Here is a 12,128-nt window from a genome sequence, read left to right on the forward strand (position 1 = left end):
CTTCTGAACTTCCAGTTTGTCAGCATCCTTCTTAAAGCACTGGACACAGTATTGCTACCATTGCTACCAGCAGCCCATTGTGGTCAACCACAGCAGAGGTGAGCTAAGCTGGGAGTGACAGACAGAGGTAGGGTGAAAAGGAATACAACATACACAAACATACATGCATAGGTGAAGGCCAGAAAGTGCCCACACAGTGGGGACTCTGACCCTTTGCATTTGATAAGGAGGCAAGCAGGAGTGAGCTGGCTGGTAGTAACCTTAGTGTGAGGAGTGGCAGCACCCCTGTTACTCTAACGGACCAGCCACTGCTGCATTCTACTGTTATATATATATTTTTATTTTTTAAATGTGAAATATTCCTTTGGAAATATTCACCAATTATCTTTCCTTTCATGTAGTAATATTATGGTATTTGCACTGCACACTGTTGTAACTGATAGGAGCTCTCAGTCCTTCCAAGGACACTGAGGGAGTATTTCCTGATATTAATCCATTAGCTTTAACTGTCATAGCTACTGATGTACTGCTCTTATGTTGCTTGTTAGGTGTAACACTTGCGTGAATATGCCATTATGCTGACAGCAATCACCTGGCACACCAGAAACAAAGGAGCATCTTGCCCAGAAAGCTTTTAAATTAACTCATTAGTAAGTGTCACAATAGTTACAAGAACAATATTTCACTAAAAGCAATGGTTGGGTATATTATATACATGGGTACAGGAATAGTTTTGTGTTTTCTTTTCATATGATTAATTTGAAATATTTTAATAGAGTACGATGAATGCTTGCATTCCTGCCATTAACTTCCATATCAATAATAAAAAACAGGCTCTTGCAGTCATCATAGCCTGAATGCTTATTGTTTGCAACTCTTAATTATCCTATTTTCATAAGCATATACCTGATTGCTGAATAAATTCATTCTCCTAACATCTTTGAGGACAATGTATTATAAGTAATTCTATAATTTTGTGCAATAAATACACTTTCCTTTATTAATAATGTCCTTTTAAAAAGTCTATTTTCCATGACTAATACAAAACAAGAGCCAAAGCAAAGTCTTGTAATGTCAGTCTCCATCAGTAGCACTGTCTTGGTTAATAGTCAAATCTCCTATAAAGCTTTTAAGTACTTGAACATTTACAGCACTCAGTGATAAAATGGAAAAAAAAAGTCCTTATAGCAAGGGCAATGGCTGCTAGCCACTCCTTATGATTATTTAAAATATGCCGCAAACACATTTGAGGTACCTTAAGCTATGGGTTTCCATCATTGCTTGCTTTCAAATGATAATCTTGATAAATATAAAGACATCACAGTTCCAGAGGTCACTAGATTCTCTGCCTAGTTCAAAATTAGAAGCAGAGGCTTTTGATCTCTACCTCAAAGGTGAAAAATGGAAAATAGGAATCTTCTGTTCCTTAAGGCTGCCTCAACATGTTGTCACAGCAGTTGGATGGGAGGCATGTTTGGGCTGGAAGACTGCATTCATGCTGCAGAAGGATGTTGGTGTCCATATTCCAGCATTGACCAGAACTATAGTGCATCCTGTATAGGGCCACAACTGCCCCTTGGCTTTCTCCCCTCCATAGTTCCCCTCTCTTCCACTTCTAATAGAATGTGTATGAATATGGACATAATACACACAGAAAAACACAAACAAACCCATGGAAAAACCCATTTATACCACAAAGCATCCAGTCTTCCTGAAGTGAAATAATGCTCTCTCTTTAGGGGAACCATGCCTTCCTGTTTTATCTGTATGTTAAGTTACAGTAGTTTTTCAGACTTACCATTTGAGGCATGATCCTATATATAGCAGCATGCAAATAATCTCATTGACATCAAGAGGATTAATCTGTGTATATTAATTTATATCTATGGTTCCCAACCTTGGATAACGCAGGTGTTCTTGGACTGCAATTCCCAGAAACCATTGCCAGCAAAACTGTTGGTGGAGGCTTCTGGGAAGTGCAATCCAAGGTTACCTAAGGTTGGGAACCACTGACTTATAAAATCAATGCACATGCAGATACACCTTACTAAGATTTAAAAGTTGATTAAATCATCATGTTTATCTTAACAATTGTACTAAAAGCTAATGATGATGCACAGGATCGAGTCTGATGAAGGACACACGGTATCAAATCTCTGATTATTAATTCCAAAGGGTTTAAGCAGTTGCCTGTTCTTTAATTTATATAAAATTGTCATGAAGACGACATGCAAAATATGTAGCATATTACAAGCCTTTTGGACAAGATAGAAAGAATTCAGACATAAATTATTACCTTTAATGAGTGCTTGGAATTCTTTTGGTTTAACCTGACCTCTCTGAAGATCAATTTTTAATGTCAGAAGCAATGTAAAGAGAAATTTGTGGTTTTCATATAAACCTCTGACGGAGTATGTGAACGTTTCATATGTCAAGAACTCAATAATATTTGATATCCTTTTCTGTGGAATAGGAGACTTATCAGATCTAAGGAAAGAAAGGAACAAAAAAAGAAACCAATGGATGAATGTTGAAAGTGGGTGAAAAGTAGAAAGACACTGGCTTTGTAAAGGTGGTTATTGTTGTTGTTTTTACCTAGCCATGGACTGGTCAAACAGTTTTAAGAACTGAGCTAGTGATGTTTGGTACATATTATTGACCATACTCATTTCAGTGATAAGAAAATAAAGAATGCTTCCTCGTGTAGCAGCAGGACGATATTCCTCTTGAGCAGTGTTAATTTTTTTCTCAGTTTCTCCTGCAACTTCCAATTTTTCAGATACTTCTGTGGCAGTTTGTTTGGTTGTCCTCAAGACGCCGATCAATGATTCATCATCCACTAAAGAACCTAAAGGCCACAGAAGAAAGGTTTAACAATGAAGTTTTAGAATTTTCAGCACAGTATACAAAAGGCAATGTGAGAAAACAAACTTTTCCTCTGACAGAGAATTTAGTTTAATTAGAATAAAAAGTATAGACCAAGCCATAAAACAAACAGAATAACAGATGTCTGGGAACCATGCTGATTGCTTATTCTATATTTAGGGAAGATAGATCATTTCAAGGGCTGGATTGCATCCTTAGCCTCAGTGATGTCAGAAGCAGGCACTTCATACTTAAAGCCCCTCTCCTTCCTCTTAAAGCTTTACCTGATGACACCTGGCTCTCTTTACTTGTTCTCTCTGCAGAAAGAGAATCAGGAAGGGATTGTACAGCTGATTTTGTTTTTCCTTCATCTTCCCCGATGAGGGAAAGCAAGAAAGATATAAAATTGGTTCCTAGGGCTCTTGAGCACCCCTGAAAGACTTGTAGCATTGCTCTTTTCTCCCTGATCCCTTCTTTGGGGAAGGGAGAGAGCTTCACCTGAGGCTTCTTTGGGATGGCCTAGTGGGCCCATATCTTCTTTTATAATGGGAAGCTCATATGGATCTTGGCCTATCCCAGGCCATGAAACCTTCCAACCTGGGCTCTCTCTAGGTGAGCACAATTTAGATATCTGCAGGGGTGGATCTGGCAGGTGAACCTCCAAGAATGAAGAGTTCTGGAATTTGGAGGGAAAACAATTAATGGCACTGCTATACAACTTGTTTCCTTTCCCAGTTACTTGGGAAACTATGAACCAAAGTTGGCAAAAGTTCAGGGTGGGATACAGCTCCCAATTGCCTGCTATCCAGAGGATTTTGAAAGTATAATCCAAATAGTACCTTGAGGTCTGCTTATGATGAGGGAATTATAAAAACACTTAATCCCAGTATGAGGGCTGTCTTTCATAAAGGTAAAGGTTCTCCTTGACATTTAGTCCAGTCATGTCTGTCTCTAGGGTGCGGTGCTCATCCCCGTTTCTAAGCTATAGAGCCAGCATTTGTCAGAAGTCAACAAACTAGACATGGAATGCCGTTACTTTCCCACCGAGGTGATACCTATTTATCTACTTTATTTTTTACATGCTTTCAAACTGCTTGGTTGGCAGGAGCTGGGACAAGCAACAGGAGCTCACTCCGTCATGTGGCTTCGATCTTACAACTGCTGGTCTTCTGACCTTGCAGCACAGAGCCTTCTGTGGTTTAACCCACAGTGCCACCATGTCCCTATCTGTCTTTCATAGGGGACAACAAAAAGGATTCTCTCTGTATCTTAAATGAAAGGACTAGCTTAAATGAAAAAAGACAGTTAGAAAGAAGGACATATCTGGCCTCAAATGGCTGGACAAATAGTATGATTCCAGAAAAATCTACCAGTACATATACTTTTGTGGGCAAGTACAATTCCAGTACTGTTTATCCGCTGCAGGGGGCTTCAGCATAGTTGAGGCAAGAAACAAACATGGGATTTTCTGGGTCTCAATGTACAGTATCTATATCAAACCTTAATGTTGTAGCACACGATTTGAAACCCTGGCTTGCTCCATTGAAAAGATCTTAGACAAAAGCTTGGGAAATCTCTCTATGTAAGACCTTGAGCACAGACGTCCTGGACTAGATGAATAACTGGGCTGACAGTTCATAAGTTAACTTTCCACACATTGTTGCAAGAAGAAAGGACAGCTTCTGTTGCTCTGTCTTCAAGGAAATCTGAAGGTAGTTTGCTTCAAGATTTACTCTTTCCAAATAGAAACTCCCCCTATAGTTACTATCACCTTGCACAGGCAGTATTTCATGTTCATATGGAAAGGAAGGGCATATGCAAATGTATGAGGATGCTTGACAAGCTTTTCTAGTGATTTAGGCCTTAAACCTGTGTCCTCAGACAACACAGCTAAAAGTGGCAAATATAGGTTTATACAGCATAATCTGCTACACAAAAATAAAACAACCTGCCCTTGTATCTATAAAAAGAAGACATGAAGAAGTAGGCTGAGCTAGAATGTTTTACCCTCACATGTAATCTTCTATTATTATTTAAGAATACAAGACACAGTCTTTGATTCATAATATATTACAAATACAAGTTTTAACCAAAAACCTAAGTATCAGATAAATATTAGTGTAATATGTATGCTGTTACCAATACTGTCCTTTGTTGCAGCTCTGATGGTGTTATTTCAGAGATCTGCAGCTGATTATAATGTTTTATAAAATTCTGAGCCATTGTTCCCAGTGCCCTGATGATGAAATATGTGTTATCCACAAATAAGCTATTTATATAGCCAGGTCTCTGTATTTTGTTAATTTTTCCAATTCTTTATCTTCAGCTCTGGCATTCCCTGGAATTGCAGTGTCAATTATCCAGACAGTTCTTTGTTCTATAACTGTTTTGTCTGGTGTATTATGCTGAAAATATCTGCCCATTTGAATCCAAAAGTTCCATAAGATCTTAACTTGGTTGTTTTCTGATACTTTATCTTATGTTCTCACAGATTCTTGGATGCTATAGGAATTTATTTTTACATAATGACTAGTGTATTAATTTTGCAACTCTATCATGTTTAACTTTGCAGCCTGTTTGCACAATATTTGAACATTCACAGATCTGCTGTTTGCAGTATGATATTGAATTTCACCATGTTCCCGAAAATAAGACCTAACCTGAAAATAAGCCCAGTATGATTTTTCAGGATGTTCGTAATATAAGTCTACCCTAAAAATAAGCATCAGTTAAGTGAAACCCTGCCCTTCCATCATTGTGCACCAACTAGAAGATGACATTACTGTATTTGAGTAAATGTAGATTGTTGTACATGAAAAGATTAAAACATCCCCTGAAAATAAGCCCTAATGCATTTTGGAGCAAAAATTATTATTTTCGGAGAAACATGGTAGTTTTCATGACATTTGTTTGGAGTGCTTGTTCCTGTGAAGCAAAGATCATGCGTTCAGTTTCTCTCTTGATGGTCCTCAATTTTTTTAGCCATGCCGAAGTTAGGTTATTGTCATATTTTCCATCAACATTTCTTAGATATTGTCTGTGTAATGGGTTTATTTTTCCAGCTATATAATTTATATTCAAATTGTTGTTTCTTATATTCAGACTCCATATCTATTATTTTCAGGGTTATTTCCATTTTCACTGCTTTAAATAATTTTTCTCTACTTCTATTAATATAATCATTTAAGCTTCTTCTTTTTTTCTTCCTCTACTACTACCTATTTCATTTGTGGTAATCCACAAGCTCCAGTTTTCTACATTAAATATAATCTGTTCACATCACTTTTTGGATGCAGTGTGTAATGCATGTTAATTAATTTCTGCATTTTTCAATCCATTTTTTCTAATTTACCTTGGGCTCAATTTATTATTCCAACTGGTTATCTAATTACTGGAACTGCCCATGTATTTGTCACTTTGATTGTATTTCCACCATTTAATTTTATTTTTAACATTTTCCACAGTCTTTTGATGCATTCCTTTTGTTATTACAATATCATCCATTTGTTTTCCTTTAGTTTCTTTACACAGATCCTTTAACACCATATACAAGAAATACAGGTGTCCATATGCTTTATAAGAAGAGGAATGCCAACATTAAAAATAAGTTTTAAAGAAAATCAGTACAATACCTTTAGTTGCAGTTAATTTATAAAGAAGATTGTCTTCTAGTTCTTTCATTTTCCTTTTATTGTAAGTTACATCTTCCATCAGCTTAACTCTCTCTGCTTCCAATTCCTATAATAAATATTAAGACAAACACTGATTTTTTTTAGTATTGCTTTATGAAAAGGCAATTGCTGGAATCCCTAGCTATCAAGAATTGCACATTTAACTTTCATATATCTATCATACAATCTTTTAAACTAAGCGGGGTTGAGACATTGCTCAAAGCTCAGTCCATAACAGTTCTTCCACATGCTGATTCCTTATAATCTTATACAACCAAGTACATTCATTAGAAAATATAGAGTTACAAACTGCACTTCCGTGATTGTACACAACAAGAAGTGAGAAGGAGGTGCCCTCTTGCAATGCTATTTTTCCCAAGAAATCACCATATATATTTTGGACCATCAGCCTGGTAACAGTGAAAAAGAGGTGGCTGAAGAAAGTGTTTAAGTGTTAAGTTTTTTCCCTTCTGCTTCTAGTTTTTAATTTTGGCAAATACTTTCCCTGATAACCTTTCTCTCCATTCCTGTTTCGTGCCACAATGGAGAGGAGTTCACAGCTAAGAATTCTACATTTGTCATGAAACATGCATAAAATTTAATGCAAACATAACACTTAGAAAATTGGTACAGTGGGGTCTTGACTTAAGAACGGCTCGAGTTAAGAACATTTTGACTTAAGAACCACTCTCGTAGGAAAATATTGACTTGACTTACATACTTAGATTTGAGTTAAGAACTGAAAAAAACCCATGTGGGAGGCAGGGAAAGTGCAAAATGTGAACTTTCAGTTAACTGTTGGCCAGTGAAAAGGGTGCCTGTCTGCTTCCTCACTCCTCCCAGCGTTTAGAGAGTGGATTGGGAGACAGTCTTCGGACTGCCTGGTACTGTACTGCCTGGACTGTATTTTCCCTGCCTTCCCTGAACCTTTCTTGACCTAAGAAAAAAAGAAACAAAATATCCCCCCCTAGTGGTCGAAGGCAGAATAGCAGCTTCCCATTAGTTTCTATGGACGGAAAAGAGCAGATACGGATCAAATGGTTTTCAATGCATTCCTATGGGAAATGCAGATTTGACCTGAGAACTTTTTGACTTGAGAACCGCCTTCCAATACGGATTAAGTTCTCAAGTCAAGATCCCACTGTACATTCTACTTATGTTTTCTTTCTTGAAATAAAACTTTTTAGGGTGAAATATTGTATCTCAGTTCCCTTAGATTCCCAGAGAAATCAAGAGGACAAATAACTTTAACAAAATTATCACCTTTTATTCACAAGTACTTTGTTTGACAGATAACCCACAAATTATCTTACAAGTCACATACTGTTTTTGTTTTCTTCCCCCCAAAGTCCTTTTCAAAGACTATCATCACTACCTCAAGCTATCATAACCTAGTGAACTGTAAACAGCATTTCTGAATCAAATTTTCAGGTTCAACTAAGCAGTATTATTTCATTATCCTTTTAGTACATCATTCATTGTCATTTGTTACCTTACCTGTTTCTCTGTAAGAATCACCCTCTTCAATAACTGATTTTCAAGACCTTTCATTGTAACAGTAAAATCAATTACTGATGTTTTAGCATTGATTTCAGGAGTGAATGCAGGATTTGGTAATTTTGTAGTAATGTAAAGCTTAAATGTACTCATGACATCTACTTCCTTATCTCCAACTTTGACCTAAATAGCAATTCATATTTAGTTTTATTGCACTGGAATTAGCACAATCAACTATTGAAAAAATTAAAACTGAGGATGATCTGAACAATTGAAATAACCCAAGTTTATTTAATAACACAATTCTTCATGCACATTTACATTTGCTGAATTGACTTGGTTATAACAAATCATTCTTAATATAATCTTTGATTATAACATCAAGTTTCTCTCCTTGCCCTGTTTTTCATTAAATCACTGGCAATATGTATTCTGTGGGTTCCTCTCCCATTACTTTTTATCAGGGAGAATTATGACAATTATGAACAAGAAAAAGTCTGAAAAACATATTGTAATATGTCTGCTTAAGGTATATTTCAACTTTCTTACCAACCATACATTTTTCATTGTGTATACTTTATTTCAAGGGTAGAAACCCAATTAATGCTTACTTAATAATGCAATATTCAGTAATACTTTCTAATGTGTTTGCCAGAAATATTTATTAGATATTTATTAGATGTCTTTGATAGATCCTTCTCAAACCCAGGAAAATCCATTATGATAAGTAGACTAGAGTCAGAAGAAAGAGGATTCTACACTTTTCTTGCATCATCTTCACTCCTCCTCTACTGAGCAGGCCAATTATTTCTATTTGACAGTATAGGGAGAAACAACTATGTTGTGAGTTGCCCTTTCGTTTTCTCAGTGAAACAATGCTTAGACTCTTTGGGGAAACTTTTAGGTAGATACTGTACATCTAGAATCTCAGGTTTAAGTGGAACTAGAAGATTTGTTGCTACTGTTCTCTGATGCAGCCACTTCACTAAGCCTATTAGGAAGGCCTGCCCTGCTAGAGAGGCATATTAGAACTCTATTCCTCACCAGCTACACAGATCCATTTCAAGAGATTGATGATTATTCAGTTGTATCTCTAACAAGGATTTCTCTCATTGGCCAGGGCAGACCATACTGGCAGAACATGAGCTTTGGTGAATCAATTATTTTAGTGCTTAGCACCAATTGTACTGAGAATATTGCTAAGACACCAGGGCTGTAACAAGAACAAGGCTACTGAGGATTTGCCCACAGGCATAACATTTAGAGCAGAGCCCCCCAACCCCTGGTTCGTGGCCTGGTGCCAGTCCGTGGCCATGGCAGGACTGGGCTGCGGAGACAGATCCCCCTGCATGCACTTCCCCCCATGTACCCCACCCACACGTATGGCCTGCCACCCGCACACATGGGAGCCCTGACCCTCCGTAAGCACATCCCACGCCTGTGCGCATGTGCGTGAGTGTGCCCCACCCTTATGTGCATGTGTGCAAGTGCACCCCACCCCTGCACGCGTGCGTGCAAGCGTGCCCCTCCCCTTGACAAGCACACCCCGCCTACCCATGAGCCCACCCTCAACTGGTGGGCAGTTCAAAAAAGGTTGGGGACCACTGATTTAGAGGATAACAAGATCTAGAGATGAACCTATTTGTGTTCGGGAAGTAAATGATGACAATCCCCAAACCTATCCACTTTTCTTTCTCTCTTTTTTTAATTAGAGAAGAAGATGGCCATATGCAAAGGAAACATTCCCTAGTTTGGCTACAGTTTTTTTTTTCCTTTGCCTCCTTAGAATACAGAACAGTAACCATTTATCAGACATTTAAACAATAAATAAAATTTATTACTGCTCTTCTGTAAGGTAACTAACCTTGAAAGAGGTTCCTGATTTAATGAAGTTCTTTTCTAATATATTATCTAGAGCAGGATCTAATTCTTCACTGATATCCTCAATCAAAAGTGGTCTTCCCAGAGAGAGGGAATCTTCCAGATGTGTACGGAAATATTTATGATTCAGAGTAGTAACCTTTGAAATAGAAATGGTTCATTCTTAAAGGAAGAAGGATAGTTAGCAATTTTTTTAAAGTAATTTAGGCCACAATCTTATAAACCTCACTAGAAATAAGATTATTTGAACTCAGTAGTTCTATGTAAAGAATATTCACTAAATTCTCTATCCTAGTTGAATTAAGCTGTCTCGACTTGACAAAATAACTCGAAGAAGAATTTTCATGCCCTGTAGGCAGAGGTCTATTCACTACCCCCCAGAACTGGCCTGTCCACTCTCCATTAGTTGCACAGCACTCAGCTCTATTCGCGTCACACCAATGGCAGAAGGAGCCTCACCAGAATGGTCATCTGTGCAGGGATGTGGGGAATAGCTGATGGGGCTCCTTTTGTCATTGGCACAATGACAATGGAGCCAAGCGCCACACACTGAGTGGACCGGCTGCTTCTAGGGGGAGGGAATGGACCTCTGTGGCACCTGTGGCACTACTATTCATACTCGTATCTTCAGGAATAAGAATATAAAAAGTCCATCTCTAGTGGCTATTTTCATTTTGTGCCATTTGTTTTAAAGTGCTATTTGGTTATTTATAGGATTTTGCTTAATTTGTGCAAAAATCCATTCTCATTTTCTTCTCTTGTTGAAAGCTCCACAAAATACCTTGTCCAACCATGGGAGTGAGAATAATTGTGAGGAGAATAATTTTGCAATTCCTCATCCTCATGTGTGAATATAGGACAAGCAAGGAATTAAGTGCATAAGTAGACATATATAGGTCTGTGCATAGTGAATGTGAAATATTTTACAGTTGTTTCCATGTTTAACTTCATGATAACTCTCTGTGCCAAGTAACTATTATTACCATTTTGAATATGGGGAGTTGAGGCTCGGCCTGTGAGTAAATGACTGAAGCCAGAACACATACACCTTTCTTTGTTCCTATTTTCATGAGGTTTTTGCTTGGAGATTTCCAAACTCCAAGGTTCCTAAGCAAAAGTAAGGGATGTACTAACACATTTCAGACTATTTAAAACTGCTTTCCTTGGAAGGCTGAGCATTTCTTACTTCCCAGTGTGGCCTCAGTTAAGGCCAATATAAGATGTGTGTGTGTGTTTAGTCGTTTAGTCGTGTCCGACTCTTCGTGACCCCATGGACCAGAGCACGCCAGGCCCTCCTGTCTTCTACTGCCTCCCGGAGTTGTGTCAGGTTCATGTTGGTTGCTTCGCAGACACTGTCCAGCCATCTCATCCTCGGTCGTCCCCTTCTCCTCTTGCCATCACACTTTCCCAACATCAGGGTCTTTTCCAGGGAGTCTTTTCTTCTCATTAGATGGCCAAAGTACTGGAGCCTCAGCTTCAGGATCTGTCCTTCCAGTGAGCACTCAGGGTTGATTTCCTTTAGAACTGATAGGTTTGTTCTCCTTGCAGTCCAGGGGATTCTCAAGAGCCTCCTCCAGCACCACATTTCAAAGGCATCAATTCTTCGGCGGTCTGCTTTCTTTATGGTCCAGCTCTCACTTCCATACATCACGACAGGAAAAACCATAGCTTTGACTATTTGGACTTTTGTTGGCAAGGTGATGTCTCTGCTTTTCAAGATGCTGTCCAGATTTGTCATCGCTTTCCTCCCAAGAAGAAGGCGCCTTTTAATTTCAGGGCTGCTGTCTCCATCTGCAGTGATCATGGAGCCCAGGAAGATAAAATTTGACACTGCCTCCATATCTTCCCCTTCTATTTCCCAGGAGGTGATGGGACCAGTGGCCAATATAAGATACTAAATACATAATGTTAGCATGCAAGGTGAAAAGGAACATGTGCTCACCAAGAAAGGCATATGTGCATCACTGGAAAGCAACATCAAAGGGCATAAAGTTTAGCAAAGTGGTACACTTTTTCCAAAAGAGTTTAGTTTAGATGAGCCATTAATACAAACACATATGGCATTATTTCCATTAACAGTGTCTTTTCCCCCCCAAAGAAACGTATATACTGCTTTAGGCATTTTTCTAGCCCACGTGACCACCACAGAATCCTCCAATAATTTTTGTTTGTTTGTTATTGTTGTTCTCCAACTCCACTCCTGAACTGGGGCAT

At 38.3% G+C, this 12,128-nt stretch overlaps 1 protein-coding gene across 1 annotated transcript in view; it reads right to left on the minus strand.

Moving 5' to 3' along the window:
* Positions 1-12,128, minus strand: part of DNAH8 (dynein axonemal heavy chain 8) — a 143,813-nt gene that overhangs the window by 22,663 nt on the left and 109,022 nt on the right. The window contains exons 71-75 of the mRNA XM_072994358.2: positions 9,898-10,053; positions 8,034-8,216; positions 6,498-6,603; positions 2,596-2,848; positions 2,297-2,487 (exon numbers count right to left, since the gene is read on the minus strand). Coding sequence (XP_072850459.2) covers positions 2,297-2,487; positions 2,596-2,848; positions 6,498-6,603; positions 8,034-8,216; positions 9,898-10,053 — 889 coding nt within the window. The remainder of the gene's footprint in view (positions 1-2,296; positions 2,488-2,595; positions 2,849-6,497; positions 6,604-8,033; positions 8,217-9,897; positions 10,054-12,128) is intronic.

Source organism: Pogona vitticeps, chromosome 1 (assembly GCF_051106095.1).
Source record: "Pogona vitticeps strain Pit_001003342236 chromosome 1, PviZW2.1, whole genome shotgun sequence".
Lineage (NCBI taxonomy): Eukaryota > Metazoa > Chordata > Lepidosauria > Squamata > Agamidae > Pogona > Pogona vitticeps.